This window comes from Trichoderma breve, assembly GCF_028502605.1.
Source record: "Trichoderma breve strain T069 chromosome 7 map unlocalized scaffold00008, whole genome shotgun sequence".
Lineage (NCBI taxonomy): Eukaryota > Fungi > Ascomycota > Sordariomycetes > Hypocreales > Hypocreaceae > Trichoderma > Trichoderma breve.
Genome location: NW_026611594.1, coordinates 1,030,791 through 1,049,325, shown reverse-complemented (window position 1 = coordinate 1,049,325; position 18,535 = coordinate 1,030,791). Strand labels below are relative to the sequence as shown.

Here is an 18,535-nt window from a genome sequence, read left to right as displayed (position 1 = left end):
CTCCATCAAATGTACTCAACTCTCACAAAAGCCACCGCTAGCGCACCACCAAAATAAATCCGGGGTCCCAGCCAGCTGCGTGTATCGTATCCCATGTACGTATCGCATGTACTTGTACCTGTACTCGCCGGCTGCCCGCGCCTGCAGCCAATGCTTGGTACCCACACCCTCTTCCTCTAGGTCCTAGTACCTCCACTGTTCACTCACTGCACTTGCACTCACACTTACACTTACACCCAAAACCTCCACTCGTTGCTACTGGAGCATGGAGGTACCTACATCAAGTACATGACTTTTGACTTAACTCGGCTCCTGTCCACCTTTTCATCTTGGCCTCACCTTTCCGTACTTACTTCCCACAATCCCACAATCCTTCATCTTTCCAGCGCAGAGGCCTTCCGTGAGGGCTTTTTTCTCTCTTCCTTTTTCCTTTTCTCTTCTCCTCAGCCATTCCTTTTCCCCCGCCTGTAAACAAACGCAGTGACGCTTGTTCACTGCCCGCCAGCAAAATCTCACCACCTTCAAAAAGCCCTTTCACCTCGTCATAGGTGCTTCCCCCATGTCTGTCAAGGCCGCGCCCTCGACGTCGCATCTTGTCCAGCTGCCCTTGTCACCGTCAAGCTCCTTCGACTCTCGACGACTGCCTCACCTGTCCAAGCTGCTCTCCTACCACGACGTTGCGCACCGCCATCTCCAGCATCATCCTCATCCTCAGCATCAACATCAGCATCGTCCTCACCACCGACTTCACCTGGGCTTGAGGACGCCTCCAGTCGACGAGATGAGCACCACGTACCAGCAGGCGCCGGCTGCATACGACAGCCACGCTCTGCGATCCTACGCCTCGTCAATTGCCCACCCCAGGACCTCGACTTCAGCAGCCGTTGCCTCCCACGATGCCAGGAATGCCGCTGCGCAGTACTACCGATATCCCACCCAGCAGAGCCAAACCGCCCAGAGTTCCACCTCGCAGTCACGCACTGCGACTCTTCACGGCACTCCCTCGGATCGCTCTACCAAATCGGCGACGCCAGCTTCGTCGGTTTCCGCCAAGGATGCCATATCATCGAGGAGGAGCCCTGAGACGTTGATCTACCACAGTCTCCAGATCCCGAGATGCATCAGCTCCAACGGCGGCAGCTTGGCAGATTTTGCAGCCCAGGTTCGTCGAAACCAGCAATTCCAAGCAACTTCCTGAGCTCTACTGTTTTTTTCGTTGTTTGGCCATCTTCTTTTGGGCTTTGATAGCTAACTTGATCTTCCCCCAGATGACGTGCCTCTTTTGGTTTGAATCCATTGACCACCTCAAGAAAGCAGAGACGATTCGATCACGGCCAAACATGCTCACCACTCGCCTGGCCCAGCTAGCCAAGCCAAACGAGCAGTTCCGCAAATGGGTCTACAACGTGCTGTCGACCACCCAGGTTACACAGAACGTGATTCTGCTCGCGCTGCTCTTCATCTACAGACTCAAGCTGTCGACACCGCAGATCAAGGGCCGAGAGGGCAGCGAGTATCGATTGCTCACGGTGGCCCTCATGCTCGGTAACAAATGTATGGTTTCCCTCTTTCTCCATGTCTCCATCTGTCCTTGCAGGGGGACATGACGCAAGTAAGCAAAGCAAACAGCTAACAATGTGCCTCTCCTGCAGTCCTCGACGACAACACCTACACCAACAAGACGTGGGCCGAGGTGTCGTGCTTCAGCGTCGGCGAGATTCACGTCATGGAAGTCGAGTTTCTGAGCAACATGCGATACAACCTCCTTGCCTCCAAGGACGAGTGGGAGGATTGGTTGACCAAGTTGGCGTGCTTCCGCGACTACTACGAGCAGGCGCTCCGAGTTCCAGCATCCCCCTTGGCCGTCTCTCCCTCTGCCAGGAGCTTCCACTCTCCCCTCGTCTCGCCCACCTCGACGGTCATGCTACCATCTGCCGATGCAGCATTCGCTCCCGCCGCCGTGACGACATACTCGCCCCCTGTTTCGAGACACGCTCAGAACTGGGCCATGTACCACGCCAACCCCGTCTCGCCCCTGGCTGCTCGGCCGTCCATGACTCTGCCCGTTTGTCGAAAGCGCAGTCCCGACGTGGAACCCATCGATCACCCAGCCAAACGAATTATGCGCAGAGCTCCCATGAGCGGAGCGCCCTGGCCCAAGGCCGCCCCGGAGTCGGGCAGGCTTCCCGTGCCGCACCTCACCATTGTCACAACGCAGCCTCAAACCTCCCAGCCGGTTGCTTTCCCGACAGCGGCGCCGACGGTATCGACAACGACTACGACTTCACCGCTGGCGGCTGGATATACGTCACCATCTGCTACCCAGGGCGCAGCAGCCAGCTACACTCCGGCAACCGGCTACACCCCCCAGTCGCCCTACGCCAACCAGAACATGGTCTCTCTGCCGCCTCTGCAGACCGGCATGCGTGCCATGTCCAGCGTCTATCAGCCATACCAATCATCGGCTGCGCCTCTACCTGTACAATACGAAGCCTACCACCCACCGACCCTCCCGGCATCGACTACGAGTGTCTCCGCCACTGGATTCCCCAGCACAGCACCGCAGAACCACCCGCCGATCGCCTACACCACGCCCAGCAAGCACCAGCACACGCCGGTGAGCCTCGCCTCTGCCTATACGTCGTCGCCAATGGCGGAGCCCCTGTTTGGAGCCGCCTCGGGAATGCATACGCCCATTGCCCTGACGCCCATCTCGCACTCGCCCAGCGTCTACCTGCAGCAGCGGGCCAGTCCCTACAAGCCCATCCGCCACGTCAACAGGCTGCTCTACCCGCCGCCGTCGGCATCGCTGGATCAGTATCACCTCGCGGTGCCCGTCCCGCCCACGCACATGCATTACCAGCCTCTTGGTCGGCGAAACGACTTGCGCACGGGAGTGGTGCCCGAGTTTATAGTGTACAACAGGGGCCAGCAGTCCCTCTCGCAACACGCACCGCAAGTGCCGTATGCACCCTAGACGTGGTTGCAATGTTCCCTTTGCGGCGGTTGGTCAGTGGATGGGAACCACATCTGCACCGCTTTTGCTCCATGAGCAGGATGGTTCAAGACATTTTCTGCTCGGCAGAGTGTCTCAGCATCCTTGTATTTTTTTTTTTTTTCCTCTCTCTCACTTTCTGGGGTTGTCCACATTTGTACTTTTAGTGTTTTCATTTTACATTGCCTTACTCTTTTACTTTTGCTATTTTTATCATTCTCATTTTTTTTTTCTCTTTAGCTTTTGCTCATCATCAGGATGCAGCACATGGATTTGCATGGCTTTGGGGCGTTGGTTAAGGGAACCGGCATTAGGGATTGGGTTTTGGACGGCTTTTATGACTCCCGTCCAACAAACGAAGAAATGGTACACACTGGTCGAAGAGGTATAGGGGGGAAACGCCTGTCACATCTCTTCAGATGCATTTCATCTGGAGTTGATTTCATTTTGTGGTTTATGCCTTTATGCCCGCCTTTTTTTTCATCACCTTTTTATTCCATTTTCACATGTGTCTTTTTTTTTTTAATCAAGCTATTTTATTCATTAATATGCATGAAGGAGCATCGGCATGGTTACAGGGAGAAGGGAGATGACATGACTACGGTTGGCCCGAGGATGGCTGGAATGGGGGCAACGGGACACCATCTGATTTTGTGTGTATTACACACGGACAATTTCAGCCTCCCCCCTTTTTTTAAATCTGGTTTTTTTTTCTGTTTTTTTTATTCGAGATACCTACTATCCACGGGTTAGGCGTGGGGAGAACAAGAACAACGAGAGCGGGCATTTATGATGTTGCCTGGTTTATGATTTTGATCGTTTATTTTACTTTTTTTTGAGCATCTTGTGGAGTGAATCGGATGGATGGGTTATAGATGTGTGTGGGTAGGTGTTGTTTTGGCAATGCTTTATAAAGATGGAAGAGATGAATAATGTGAATGAGATGGCTGTGTTTAAGGGCCATTTGTCTTGATGATGCTGTGTGTCTGATATCGTGTAAAGTGTTGTTTTTCTGTGAAGGGATGTGATGTGATTTGATGGATTTGTGAGTGTGAGTGTGAATGTGAATGTGAGTGTTGGTGATGAGTTGATGTGATTCCTGTCTTGGACTATTTCCAACGAATGGATATACTGACTGCACAGGCATGATGTCAAGGGATGGATTAGTGAAATTACGTTGGTGGGAGATGTAGAATATCGTTGGTAGGGTGAAAAAGGGCATGTGAATCCATTTGGTTCATTTCAAGGGGTTGCTTTGAATGCTGAGGGAGAGAGTGAAGATGTTCATATTTATTTATTGTTTGATGTTGCTGCAGGGTACGTGTTTGTGTGTATGTACAGTGTATGCTGGATGGGGATTGATTTGAGGGGTGAACTGCTAAGTACCTAGTAGTATTATAATCTGACACGGCGGAGGGGCTTGTTGGATGATTTATTTAATTATAATGCATCAGATGTGTTGATGTTGATTTATTCTTGTGCTTGAGATTGCGCATTGTATGCAGTAGTATGTGTTTATTGTTGATGTTTGTGAGTGGTGATCCAATAGTAATCGTGGTAATAAGCAGGTGAATGGCTTTGTTTCCTTGGTGATCTGACGGGTGACTCCACTGTGCGGATGGATGGATTTAGTAGTACGATAGAATTGCATCAAGGGAGTAATTAATGGAGACAATGCACAACATAGCTGTATGTATGCATTGATGGGCCTGCATTGAGTCCGATCTGTTGTTTATCTGAATAAGGTGATAATAATCTGTTGCTACTCTGTGTTTCTGGAATTGTGTTTCTCTTCACCCATTTTGCTTCATCCATCCATCATGCGCACTACAGTATCTCGTATAGAAAAAAAAAAGATACTTTGCAAAGATGACCGTTTCCCCGTATTCACGCAAGTCACCTTCCCTCTTGGTGGGTCCCCCATAATCCCCCCCCCGACTTTCTTCTCTCTCTTTTTGCGCCCTTCTTCCCATTTGATTCTTGCGCCTCGCAACTCCTCGCCCAGCGGCCTCGTATCCGGAATCTGCTCGACTTCAAACACCATCGAAAACCGAAATAACACGATTTTTGAGGGATTCGCATAGATCAAGCGACTGCGTTTCTTTTCTTTTCTCCTTTTTTTTTCCCCCGGTCAATCGTTTTACCTGACGCTCGTTTACTTTCGTGGGGGAGGGATCTCGGAAAAAGTGGCATATTCTTTGTTTTTGTTTGGGAGTTTTGTGTCGCATCGAAAGGAAGGCTGCGCTTTTTGAAGGGTTAGCTTGGGAAACAAAAGACGGATGATAGGAGGTTGTTGCTGAGCTTTTGACGACGCTCGTTTGTTTTTGTTTATTCTCGCGCGCTTGCGAATACCTTGTTACGACAACATCGAACGAAACGACACCAACCCCCCGACGATACCCTCACCGAACTCGAATCGCTTCTCAACAAAACAACACCGCCATCATGTCTGGCTTTGGCGACTTCACGTCCATCTGCGAGCACACGCCGCTGCCGCTGTGCGCCTCCGTCGGCCCCGTCCTGTCGTCGTCTGGCCGCGTCGGCATCGAGCCCAGCTGCTACGCGCGCAACATCGAGGTGGCCAACACAATCATCTTCGAGGGCGCCGCCTCCTTCGCCCACATCGGCGCCCTCGTCATGACCGTCATCATGATCCTGCACGTGCGCTCCAAGTTCACCGCCGTCGGCCGCAAGGAGATTCTGACTTTTTTCTACCTCTACATGCTGCTCACCTTCATCTCGCTTGTTGTCGATGCTGGTGTCGTGCCTGCGGGCAGCGGGCCGTTTCCGTACTTTTCGAGCGTGCAGAATGGCTTGACAAGTGCTGTCGTGACGTGTCTGCTGGTCAATGGGTTTGTGGGCTTTCAGCTGTACGAGGATGGAACGCCGCTGTCGGTGTGGATGCTGTGGCTCTGCTCTGTCGTTGCCTTTGCCATTTCCTTCCTCGTCTCGCTGGCCACTTTCAAGGGATGGGCGGGTATCGGTCCGACCAACACTATCGGTCTGTTTGTCGTCTTGTACCTGCTCAACGCCATTGAGCTCTTTGTCTACGTTGGCATGCAGATCCTGCTTGTCGTCAGAACGCTGCAAGACAGGTGGCCGCTGGGTGACATTGCCTTTGGCATTTTCTTCTTTGTCGCCGGCCAGGTCATTCTCTATGCTTTCAGCTCCAAGATTTGTGTTGCCGTGAGCCACTACTTGGACGGCCTGTTCTTTGCTACGATTTGTAATCTGCTGGCCGTCATGATGGTCTACAAGGTAAGAAGACGTGCCACCATTTCACGAGCCTATGTATGTATCATGTGTCGTGTTGCTAACTCGCTTCTCAGTACTGGGATTCCATCACCAAGGAAGATCTCGAGTTTTCTGTCGGCACTCGCATGAACAACTGGGAAGTCAAGGAACTCCTCGGAGAAGATGAACGTCGTGGAACCGCCTACGCCGATGATCCTTATGCCCAGTCCAGCGGCTACGATATGCCTTACTCGCCGACGAACCGCTACTCATCTCGGCACTAAGTTGTTTGCAGCTCCTGCGTTTGATTTGATTGTTATTTTATAGTTATTACTTTTTTACGAACGAATGCTTTAATGGGGCTGGTGAATCCCACGGCGAGAAATCACCCTTTTTACCACCGTTCGATATCTCGGATGGGATTTTACGCTTTATGGTTCTTTTTTACTTCGTTTTATTTATTCTTTGGGATTGACATGGCACGGCGTTATGACGAGGGAGTGTGATTCCTGACGGGCTGTTAACAGATGGACCGTTCAGTGAGATGGAGTGTACTTTAATATGTTGGCTGGGTGTAGAGTGGAGGATGAAATCGGTATATATGATACACATTGTGTGTTTTAGGTACCGTATATATATAAATCAATGAATACCGTAGTACACAACAACTGGTTGTCTGTTAAATGATGGGCTTGTCAGCGTGAATCTTGTGTTGGGCGGTTACTCGATGAGGGAGGGTAGAGTTCTGTTGATGATGGTATTATAAGGGATGATTGATTATAGTTGTATCTGGTTACTTTTGTAGAGTGTTATGTGGCAGGTTAATGGTAGTTAAGCTGGACATGGGATCGGTTAGGGATCTGGTAGGAAGTTGAGCATGGAATCGGCTAATATGAATTGCGTTGGACATGGAACTGGTCAACATGAATCGAGTTGAACATGGCATCTATTAGGGAACTGAGAATAGAATCGGTTAATGTAAGAATGTTCTGAATAGGACATGGCATCGATTAGGGAGTTGGATATGGCACTGGTTAAGAAATTAGACAAGGTATGGTTAATGTGAAATCGAGTTGGACATGTCACATCACACAGAGCAACATCGTACATCACACAGAGCAACACCATACAACATACAACCGTAACAACCTCCAGCAACAGCACAAACAGCACCATCACAGACAGCAACACAAAAAATCATCACGAATAGTCATTCGACATCTCAAAGCCGCAAGAAATCTTCTAATATATTCATCCCACCCCAAAAGCTCTATATACAACCACCCCCTTTATCAACACTCTTCCCTGCCAAACCCCAGGCTCGTTGAAGAAGCCGTACGCGAAAAGAGATTGGATAGACAACAAGAAACAGCATCATTTATAGCCAGCTTAGGAAATAAGCGCCGCACAATCCCTAACGTCAAAGTACCAAAACCATGAGCCAAAGCTGTCCACCCATCCTGAATGATGAATAGCTTATTCCTAAAGACCAGCACATGTCCCCCAGAATCCAATCCCAAGGCTAAACCTCCAAGGATGGGAAAAACTAAAGACATAAGACCATATACCAGGAAGATCGAGACAAAATATGTAACAGAGAAAAAAGAAAGGCTACCGATTGTTTTCCCACTGGGTATCTATAAGTCATCTCCTAACGCGGGAAAAAAGCACCCCCTAAAGAAAAGAACAAAAGAAATAGAAAAAAAAAAAAGACAAAATATGCCTTTCGTCCAGATTTCAAGAGGCATTATTCAACCTCCCATAAAATTCATTACGATGAAAATTGAAAAGAAAAGATGAGTCAACACCAAGACCGACCGACAGCCTCAAAAGACAAAAGACCGCCAAGACGCCCGCAGCTCCTTAGAAGAAAAAGACTCAAATGAGATCATGAGATGATCCAGAAGATGCGCCCGAAACTAATAGGCAACTGGCAGCTTAGACGAAGAAGCCGGTCTCCTGTGTTCGTCGCCCGCAATCTCCTCATCTCTCTCCGATAGCTGCTCCGACTGCATGACTGCCCAGCGATGCTGCAACTCCTCTCTATAACACCAACACCATTAGTATCATGATTTTTCAAACTCAAAAAAGAGAATAGTAGAGGATAACGACTTACTGAGATCCCTCAATGGTCCTAATTCCCATCCTCTCAAGGACCCGAATCAACCTCTTGAGCGTCCTCTCCCGCCTAAACGACACAAGCACATCTCCCCTAGGCCGTCCATCCCGTGACGCAACCTGCATGCTGCGCTCACTCATAATCAAATGCGCCTTGAGCACCCTCCGATTCCAAACAACGTCAACCAAGTCATCCAGCCGCACGTCAAAGTTGATGGGCTCCCTGATCCTTCCCCATCTCACGGGATGTCCCTCCTTCAGAATCTGGTGCTGAAGGATTCGGCCCTCTTTCATCCACTGCAAGTACTGCGTCACCCGGGGCGAGCTCGTGTACAGCCGCGTTTTGATCTGGTCCACTCGAAAATCGTTTTGCGTAATGGGTGCGCCGCTCCAGAGATCCGTATCGGTATAGTCCTCAGTGTCTTCGACGAGTGTTCTATACGGTCGAATGGATGGAGACAGGGTTCTGGCACGCTTGGTGATGGGACCTCCTGAAGTTGGAGATTCGGACGCCATCATCGCGCCGTCGTTGCCGCCCTCGGATGTTAAATCCGTAGACGACCTATCATTGTCTCCAGGTGCCCCGGAATTAGAATAGATGCTCTTTCGTTTCTGCTGGGATTGTGAATGGGGGGCATCGTTGGATGCGGCACCACCGCGACGGCTCGCCTTGACGCCTGATGGCCGGCCAATGTTTTTGAACCCAGACTTGGTCCGCAGTGCGGCCAGTTTAGGATCGTTGTAAAAATTATGAATGATTCTAGACACGTTGAAAGCAGCGCCCTGCTCAACCCACAACTCATGCAGACGCTGGCGCATCCACTCCAGGGGATGAATGTCGAGCCCGTATTTTGCCAGCTCGCTCAGCGTCTCGCACAGGCGGAACAGGGTATCGTACGAAGTAATGCTCCCCTTGCCAGACGTGGTGTATTTCTTACTCAGGAGCTGGTAAGGGCTAATCTCGCCCTCATCCAAGAACTCGAGGATTTTCAAGCCACGATTGACTTGTCGTCCCAGCTGGAATCTGGTAGAAGCCTTGTCTACGCCCTTGTCCTTTGATTCCATGGCCTGCTGGTGCTTCTCCCGCCACTGATTTAGCGGTGTCTCGATTAAGGCTCTGATATCGGGCCACTTAGGATCCCAGTATGGGTGGCTTGGGTCAATCTTCTCCAGGGGTACGCCCTCTATGATTTCTGGATGAGTATACACCTTGCCGTTATGTCTTAGAGAGAGGGTTTCGCGAGTGATTTTGGGTAGATCTGGCTCGTCTACATTATCTGATGGCTGAGGTGAAGCCTCCATCGAACGCGGTGTAGGGGTGTTGAGATCTTGGGACGATGGCCGGCTCGGAACGTTTGCTGGCGTGAATCCCGTGCTAAAGGGGTATGCTCGAGACTCTGGCCGATCCTTGGGGGTCAAGAGCTGCTCTGTTTGGTAAAAAGCCGGCCGGCTAGTAGGCAAACCTCGCCTCTCTGATACTGTGGGCTTCACTTCGTCGCTGTGCATAGATCTGGCGCTGACTGCTTCAGCAACACCAGCCGCTACGGCGAGCGCCTCCTCCGTAGCCAGCTGTTTTCTGGTTTGCATCTGCTGTTCTATATCCCGCCCTTGGCTATTGTCTCGATCAGCAACCGCCTGGTCAACCTCTGCCTCTTCTGCAGGCTCCCGGGGTGTATCTGTTAATATACCCCTTTTAGTATCGCCGTCTTCTCGTAGTGGTGGTGGCGGTGGAGAGTTCGTCTCCTCAGCGGCTCCGTTTACCGCCTGCCTTGAGGAACTATCCCCATTGGTCATGTCCTTTGAGGCTTGTTCATCTTCTCGAGGGGTCCCCTCAGAAGAGACTTCTTCGTCTGCAACAGGGGATTCTCCCAGTCCGCGGTCCCTCCGCAGAGCCGCTCCATGGCAGCCCTGGCGATTCCACTCACAGTTGCCACACTTTTGAAAAAGCGGTCCGCCAATGATGATGCAGTCGTCAAAGGCGCCTTGGTTCTTGTCGCAGGAGATGCACCGCTGGGCCTGGACCTCACCAATGGCTTGGATCATGCAGGAAAGCCACTTGACACCCTTTGCTTCTGTGTGCTCGTAGATGCCAGCGAGGTGGTCAGTGGTGAACTTGCGTCCGCGGCGTATCTTGACAGGACGTTTTATAGGCAAGCCCAGGATGGCCTTGACCCATTGGTTCCACGGCTCCGTCTTGTTGATGGGCCCGATGACTCGGCCGTCGGCGTCGACGAGGTCAACAAGAGCCTCGACTGGCTCCTGTAAAAGGCCCTTGAACGAGGACGATGGCACGATGGGGGTGATGGGCGTCTTTGCCGCTACATTTCGGGTGACTACGGCAGGCCGCTGCGGCAGATCGTTCCAGTATTCCACTCCTTCCATCTCGGTGGCATCGCTGTCGGTGGTTTCTCGAGGGGCGTCGGCGGTTTTAGGGATGGCTTGATCGTCTCCAGACTCAGCTCGAGCTTTGGCTGCAGCATCTCGCTTTTCTTGAAACCAGCGAATCATGGTCTCGGTGACCTTTTCCCTCTGCTGCAGAAAGTCCTGCTCCTCATGGCGATATTTTCGCTCAATGGCAAGTATAATCTCGGTCCTTCCATCGCATTCGGTGACGACGGCGGCCAGCTCCTTGTCGACTTGGCTCAGCTCCAGGGCCAGCCTCTCGCGGACCTTGCTCAGCTCATTGCGCTTTCCATCCAGTTTGCCCAGCTCGACCTTTGCGTCTGTCAGGGCCAGCTGGTACTCTCGCTCTTTTTCAGAATGCTGAGCCTCTTGCTTGGCGTTAAAGTCTCTCCAGAATTTACCCTCGGCCTCGTCCCAGACGAACTTGTGCTCGTGGGCAGGGAGGTGCTCCCACGTGGACGCCTCGTCCATGCTCCTTGCTTTGATTGTTTTGAGTTTTCCGTGTTTCTCTCCCTAGCAAAACTGTTGTGTGTGCTGTCGATGAAAGGAAAGAAGCAGGTGCTTGAAATGATGGGGTGCGAAGCAAGCAAACCGTCGTAGTGCCGGATCGGTATAGGTAGATTGGAATTATGAAAATCGGCTTCTTTGGTCCCCGTCCGGCTCTGTTTCTTTCAACGCAGAAAAGGGCGGTCCTGGTAACCAATGTAAATCAAGTATGAGAATGAAAAAAGCGGCGACTCAGCGCGCTACAGCCAGCCTGCAGTAGAGTCTTGTTCTTATCGTCTTAGTCCCCGAGTGATGTAAGGGAGGCTCAACCATAGTCTCCCGTGGATCTCGACTCTATGATGTGCTTTGTAGCAGCCGGCGGCTCTTGTTGTTTCAGACGGTCTAGACCATGACAATCAATGGCGATGACAATGCGAGAATCGTGGCAGTGGAAGGAATCATACAAGCAGGGCGCGTGGGTGTCGCATGTGGCGATGCTTGGCTATAAGTTGTTTGACTTCAGTCCAGGACCAAGCGGACCAAGGTGGGGAGGGGTGTGGATTGATTTTGGCAGCGAAAGCTACGCCTAGTCATCATGGTTAGTCACCAGACAAATAGTCGAACAAGAGTCCGGGGTGCAGTTAGGGGGTGTATAGAGAGAGGAATATCAAAGGGGAGGTGAGTTGAGTTAAACCGAGGCGATGCATGTGGAGATGCAAAGGCCAGGCCAGGGTTTGTGAGATGTGAGAACAACCCGCTTAGAAACTTGGTGTACGAGTACGTACACGTACAGTCCACGTAAACACGTACGAGAATAGAAGGAGAAGGAGAAGGACAGTCGATGGAATGGTGTTGAACAAGGGACAGGGGAAAGGTTGTGGTGTGGACTGAGCGGGAGAGAGAGCCAAGAGTCAATGCATCTCAGACGCAGATGCAGCAGCAGGGCAGAGAGACAAGAGACATAGACAGGGTAAGGGGCATGACAGGAAGGATCCAAAGACAAGACAAGGCAAGGCAAGACAAGAGGCCAATGTCAGAGTCAGATCAGAAAAGAAAACGGCCGAACCCCCCATGAGCCGGCTGTGTGTGCCGAGCGAGATGCGGGAGACGGGTTGATTAACGGAGGATACGATGCTCGCACAGGCACAGGCACAAGGCACCAGCCGCATCGAGAACAAAGACCCCATGGCATAGCCGCATGGACGAAACGGGAGAGCAGTGCAGTCTACTAACCTGGCGGGTGGTTTTCATATCTCGTATTACTGATCAGAGTCGATCCAGCCGGCTGTCGAGGAATCCGGCTCCACTGAGGTTTTATATATCGTCTGGATACTAAGCTTGCTGACCTAGTCTGGGCCCAAAAGCAAAAAGTCCGATTCAGAGCGGAAAACTGGGAGTGTCGCGGGCTGGGCTGGGCGTTAGAGTAAGCGCAAAGGAGCGAAGGAAGAAAGCTGGAGAAGAAGGGCGTTGTATCGCTGCAAGGGGGTTCGGAGGATTTTATTTGTTTGTTTGTCTGTAGGAGAGACAGACGAAAGGAATAGTAGATGAAGTGAAGTGAATAGTAAAAAGAAGAGGTGAGGTGAGGGAAAAGAGACAGAGAGAGGAAAGGAGGGAAGAAGGAAATATGGCCGAATATGGGGTGATGCAAGTGAGTGAAAAGAAGATGCAGAGGCAAGGATGCGCAAAGGCCAACGCGATAGGAGGATCCAAAAGAGGACGGAAAAAAGAAAACAAAGCAGAGCAAACAAAACGAACGCACTTACGGGGCAATGGCAGATAGGATGCGGAACGTGTTGCGCTTCTTGTCACCTGCCAACAGCTGATTGATAGGTGGGATTTACAGGACGGGAGGATTGGGATCAGGATGGACTGGATTGGATTGGGGGGGAGAGCAGAGCGAGAACGAAGAGAATCGATACGGAATTTCCGCTGAATAATGCAGCGAAAACAAATACAGGGCCAGAAATTAATAAACAATTTGATTTGATGTGGAAGCTAGTCACTGCAGAGGAAATAGTACAGTATGTACTCGTAATGTGGTTTCGAAAATGAATCCAATGCAGTTTAATCTGATAGGTAATAAAATATTAACGACAACAGCCCGGACTGAGGAAAAAGGAAAAAAAGGACCAGCCCAGCCCAGAGCGGGTACGTACTTTGTTGGTCCGGGTCCGGGTATGTCCCTTGTGTGGACGGCGAACTCAACTGGCCGTACAGTACAAGTACTTGATTTCAGTGGACGATAGTGCCGGATGGATGCCCGTTCAGCGCACAAAAAGGGATAATGCCGACCGCTGAGTTGGGCAAAGGGCCCCTAGCCTTAGCGAAGCGATAGCCTAACGTCGTATCCCTCGTAGTGGCTTCTCGGGTCTTGTCTTGGGGGGTGCACAGCCTGGACTGGACTATCCTATCAGTTGAGACGCCGTCCGTCTTCGTCTTTCTTTCATCTGGGCTTCCATTCGTCTCCTCCCCCCCTTCCACTGTAAACTAACGGGTTTAGGCTTTTATTTCTAAGTGTCATCATTTTTTGGGTTTTGTTTTATTTTATTTTGTCTTCTTCGTCGGACACCGCTGCAATTAATTGGTCAAAAGTTCCGGCCCTCCCCCAGTTCTGACACTAGCTAGCATGGCATGAGGCATGGCAAATAGACGCAAAAAAAAAAAAAAAAAAGGCCGTTTGACATGACAAGTTGGCCCGTCTAGGCAATTGTAATTCCCGGCGGCGTTGGGGACGGATTTTACGGCACCCACTTTGTCCTGCATTTCCGACGCCAAAAATACGCCTGCGAAATACGCCTGGGGGGACGAGAGAGACGGATACTCACTCACTCATACCTCATACGGCCAAGCCAAACCCTGGATGGGGGGAAGAAAAGCGCAAAAGCTTCTTTTTCGGGGTCCCCTGTCGAATGCCAAGCTTGAGAGAGAAGGTTATGAGCAAACAAGGCGCAAAATAACATAAGCCATTGATCAAATAGCTCACCATAGCTTAGCATAGCTTAGCATAGCATTGCATTTACATACTGTAGGAAGTGACCTGACCTGAGCTTGGAGAAGTGAGATAAGATTTGGGGGGAGGGCGAGGTTAATGTCAAAAACGAGAGGCACTTTGTCAGCACGAAAACCAGCATCGCATCCGCACCACTCAGGACTGCAGCTTTCTTTTTCGCCTTCATTTTCGTCACGACACAGGATTAAATCAAATTGAGCAATAAATAAAATAAAAATAAATTCAAATAGAGAATGAGAGATATAGAGAATGAGTCAAAATGCAACAGCGGAACAACATTCGCTGCGTGCTGACTAGGTACATGTAGATTGCGATCCGACACGAACCGAGGCTACATGTAGTTGGAGGGAGCTAGGAAACAAGCTGCAAATGGCCATCGCCACGCCTCAATTGGCTCTCGTACAATCAAGCCGTTAATTGTCTAGTCCAGTATAGTAGACACACGTACGTATTGACTCATCATCTGTCTGCATTCGTCCGTCGTTGCTCGTCCGCCCATCCGTCCGTCTCCTTCGTCTCTATTGCGGCCTCTCCAGCCCATGTCAAGCACCAGAACAGACACTATCGGTTTATAATCCGCGCCTATAATACGAGGAATGGAACCAGACCAGACACCAATTCCCGGATTCCCTCCAACATGCAGAACAGGATCCATGTACTATCGTCGCTCGTACTCAGACCAATCGAATACATACCTACCTGACTCTCACCTCAACCTATCCATCTACATCTACGCAATCAAACCAAACCCGCCCAGCTCAGCAGCACAAAGTGGCACCCAGCAGAAAATCATCGCCTCAGCTCCCTCGCCCGAGTCATTCAAAACTCTTCGGCCTCGCTATAACAACGAAATGAAATTGCCCTTCTCAAGTGCCGCCGTTCGCCTTCTCCGCTCGCTGTCCGCTCGTTGTCCGCTCCCTCGCCTCTTGTCTCGTGCTTGTCCTGTCCGTCTGTTTGACTTCTAGGTTCTCTCACGCTCTTCTCGGCCTTACCTAGTCTCGTCTCGCTCTCGTGCTCTTCCTTTCGCTCTCGCAGCTCCTGTCGAATCCGGGCAAAGAGCAGCAAGCGCAGACAAACCGCTGGCCCCATCTCCGGACCAATTGCGCGTGCCGGACCGTTGATCCTTGTCTCCCCATCCCGGACCAACTCGGTCTCTAGCTAATCGTAACTGACGACTGCCGCACTCGAGGCTTGTCGAGTCTCGTCTCTACCGTATTACTGTCAACCATAGATTTAGATCCTCCTGCCATCGTATCATCCATCGTATCGTCCATCATTTCTCTTTTCTCAAAACGCCCTGTCTCGACACTTGACAGCGGATCCCGCACGCCCCCTTCACACAAACCCAAAAACTCAAAAAGCACGCCTCCCCTGCTTGCAGCTCCGCCAGAGGCTCTGCTTTCATGGCAAGTTTGCTAGAAATTATGGGCCGGAAGCTTCAACCGCCTGACGACTCTCGCTCACTTCACTCACATTCACAAAGAACTTTTTGTCTTTGCCTTTGAGGCTGGGGAGGTGATGATCGTCGCTGTTCCTCATGCAGTTTAGCCAAAGGCGATGTGCGCAACGCTTAATCCAACGCGGCCCAACAAAAACCCTTGAAAGCTTGTCAGACACTGACTGCGGTATTCCGCATTTCTTTTACGAGTACTCTCTCATTCTCTCTCTCTCTCTTTTGTGATTTTTTGTGTTTAAATCCTATCGGCAGCTTATTTCCTCTTTGAGCCTTTTGGCGGCTATCGCCCTTGTCATCTATCCGATGCAGCCCCCCCCTCTTACGTAGCTGGTTTGTCATGGGCTGAGTGGTTGGTTTTATTTTTGTTCATCCCCAGCGTGCTTTATTTTCCGGAGCAGCCACGTTGAAATGGTTTGTCGAGCTAAGAGGTTGGTAGCGTACTGTGGAAAACAACATGAACATAGTCTAGTACCGTATCCGTCTCTATTTCGTACGAGTGTGTACGGTACTAAACTTGACCTGCCTCATGGAAGTGGAAGTTGATCCCTGCTGCTGCTGGTCCCTTGTCTGCACTCCCTTGTCCAAGAGCCCATCGTGTCTATGCTAGTGCCCAGCCCGTAATACAACCCTTGGCCGGGAATCTCATCATCATCTAGGCCAGTCCACAAGGGCAGTGTTGGGTTGGCTTTCAGCCCTCTCTCGATTTTCACGTGTTAGCCAGCCGCATCAAGCAATCTTTCCGAAATCGAAATCTCGCTCATTCTGCCTCTGTCTCGCTCTATCTCTCTGCTTCTACCTCTATCTCTCTCATATCCCCTCTTTCTCGCGCCTTGGCATCTTTCCCATGAGTTAATGCTGCGAGAAAACTGCGAGAAAACGGCCGAACGCTAGATAGCAAAGGGCCATGTAATGCATGCGGCAAAAACCCGCACCCATTCCGTGTTCCATGTTATTCCGGGGAGATCTAAACGCGCTGATACCTTCCATTGCGTCTGGCGGCGGTGGGCTCCGATCCCTGTCGCCCCCGGTCCATGGACAACATCCAAGTCCGCTATCGTTTTTTTTTTTTTTTAATTCCATGTTCTTCTCTTTTTGATGGCCTTCTTCGCTTAGTTCTGGAACAAAGTCCAGTCCAGTCCAGAGTCCAACAAGGGGGGAGGGGACACCAGCTTGGTTTATTGGACGATAGGATCCTGACTTGAGATTACTCAACATGATACACAGCCAAGCCCAAGCATGGCGGAGCGAAAGAGGGGATGCAAAAAGAGTGAAAGCCATTGATGGGCAGCGAACTTGCTCGTATCAAAGCAATGTGTCAAAATCATGCGGAAAATACTGTCTGCTACATAATCCAACTTGACTTCGCATCGCCTCCGTTAAAAACGCCTTGTCAGCAAAAGCCTAAATCGTCCTTTGCATGTTGGCATCATCATAGGCCACGCCAACAGCCTGCTAGCAAGTCTTGGCTGTTTGGCTGTCTGCGAGCCAAAATCTCCCGGCAGATGAGACCATGAGAAGACAAATCCCAGCCTAAGGAAAGCCACGGGCCAGCGAAACCAGGCATGGGTAGGACGAAAAAGAGACCAGCCACCTGGTCCTTATTTTTTTTTTCGCTTCCCTCGCTTATACTAGTTGAAGAGCAACTGGCAAATGGCAAACGTGAAAAATAGAACTAATAAAAAAACAAAAGAGAAAAAAAAAAGGTTCTGCTTTGACGCAGCATCCAATGATGAAATCGCACAAGTCACGCAAAGACGCATCATGACTCGATGCTAAGAATGGCAATATTATCAATCATCAACGGGATTTCTTCCGCCTTGTCGGGAACTCCTTCTCCACACACCCAGACAAGACATGCGTTTTAGAGGCCCCCACGTAAGACCAGGCCTGCATCTCATCCATAGGTTGACTTATACAAGCTGGCATCTTTCTTCTTTCTCTCACTGTAACGGTAACTGTGCTGTATGTACCCGCAGACCCTGTCGAGGCACGTCTGGGCTGGGCTGGGCTGGGCTCCCCCCTCCCCCCTTCAACTACTATCATTACTATATTCGTAATTCCGCAGTTACTGCACCGTCATTGCCCAGAGAGAGTATAGATTGAAGCTTGCGTTGCCCAAAACTATCCTCGATCCCCTACCGGTCATTAGTCCCACAAGCACAAGAGCCGGAACCAACGCGGCGGCGCCACAAGATGCTCTGGAACATCAACTGACCCTCGACCCTTTCTTTTTCCTCCCTTGGCAACGGAGAGCATGGATTAAGCATGTATGTACGTATGCTCCCTGCGGCATACGAAAATGCTTTGGTGTCCATGACGGAAAAGGGCGAAAACGGTATTCGCTCCCTGCAACCCTAGATTCGTGCGGCCCTCGGTAAGCTGCTCCATATTCCATTGTAGATTGAATGCTGATCCAAGTAATACTCCTATGATTCATTAAGGAAATTACCGGGGATCCATGCATTAACGTCCTTCCCCTCGTCGAAACGGTAACCTACTTAATACTGCATGTGTCTATTACTGCATCCCTTGTTGAGGACAGGCCACTGGAAAAAAAGGGCTTATTTCGTTCCTCTTTCAATCTGATTCGTACTGGCCACTTTTTATCTTTCCTTTTACCCCACAATAAGCCCTGTCAACTTTCTTCAACGGGCGGAAATAAATTGCATCGCAATAGAGCGCCGCCTCTTTTTCCTCCTCGGAGTGCGCCCTTCGGAGAAGGCACTTTTTCGGAGAACAGCCGTTGGCTTATACTCCGGTCTCCGCAAGGGCCAGTTTGCGTTGTTACTGCGTGTCCGTGTACTGTGTGCCCTCGTACGAGAAATACGACGAA

The 18,535-nt window shown here is 50.7% G+C and overlaps 3 protein-coding genes across 3 annotated transcripts; 2 read left to right on the top strand and 1 right to left on the bottom strand.

The window, feature by feature from the left end:
• Positions 1–559: 559 nt before the first annotated feature.
• On the top strand, positions 560–2,977 carry T069G_11428 (cyclin domain-containing protein; the record flags this gene model as incomplete). The annotated part of the gene is made up of 6 exons (XM_056178633.1): positions 560–1,038; positions 1,102–1,162; positions 1,269–1,436; positions 1,491–1,554; positions 1,653–2,188; positions 2,234–2,977. 6 exons carry the CDS (start codon positions 560–562, stop codon positions 2,975–2,977), a joined length of 2,052 nt encoding a protein of 683 aa, XP_056023507.1.
• Positions 2,978–5,440: 2,463 nt separating this feature from the next.
• On the top strand, positions 5,441–6,513 carry T069G_11427 (chitin synthase III catalytic subunit domain-containing protein; the record flags this gene model as incomplete). Its single annotated transcript, XM_056178632.1, has 2 exons — positions 5,441–6,253; positions 6,325–6,513. The coding sequence occupies 2 exons, from the start codon at positions 5,441–5,443 to the stop codon at positions 6,511–6,513; spliced, it is 1,002 nt and encodes a 333-aa protein (XP_056023506.1).
• Positions 6,514–8,148: 1,635 nt separating this feature from the next.
• Positions 8,149–11,221, bottom strand: T069G_11426 (uncharacterized protein; the record flags this gene model as incomplete). Its single annotated transcript, XM_056178631.1, has 2 exons — positions 8,149–8,272; positions 8,346–11,221. The coding sequence occupies 2 exons, from the start codon at positions 11,219–11,221 to the stop codon at positions 8,149–8,151; spliced, it is 3,000 nt and encodes a 999-aa protein (XP_056023505.1).
• Positions 11,222–18,535: the final 7,314 nt, after the last annotated feature.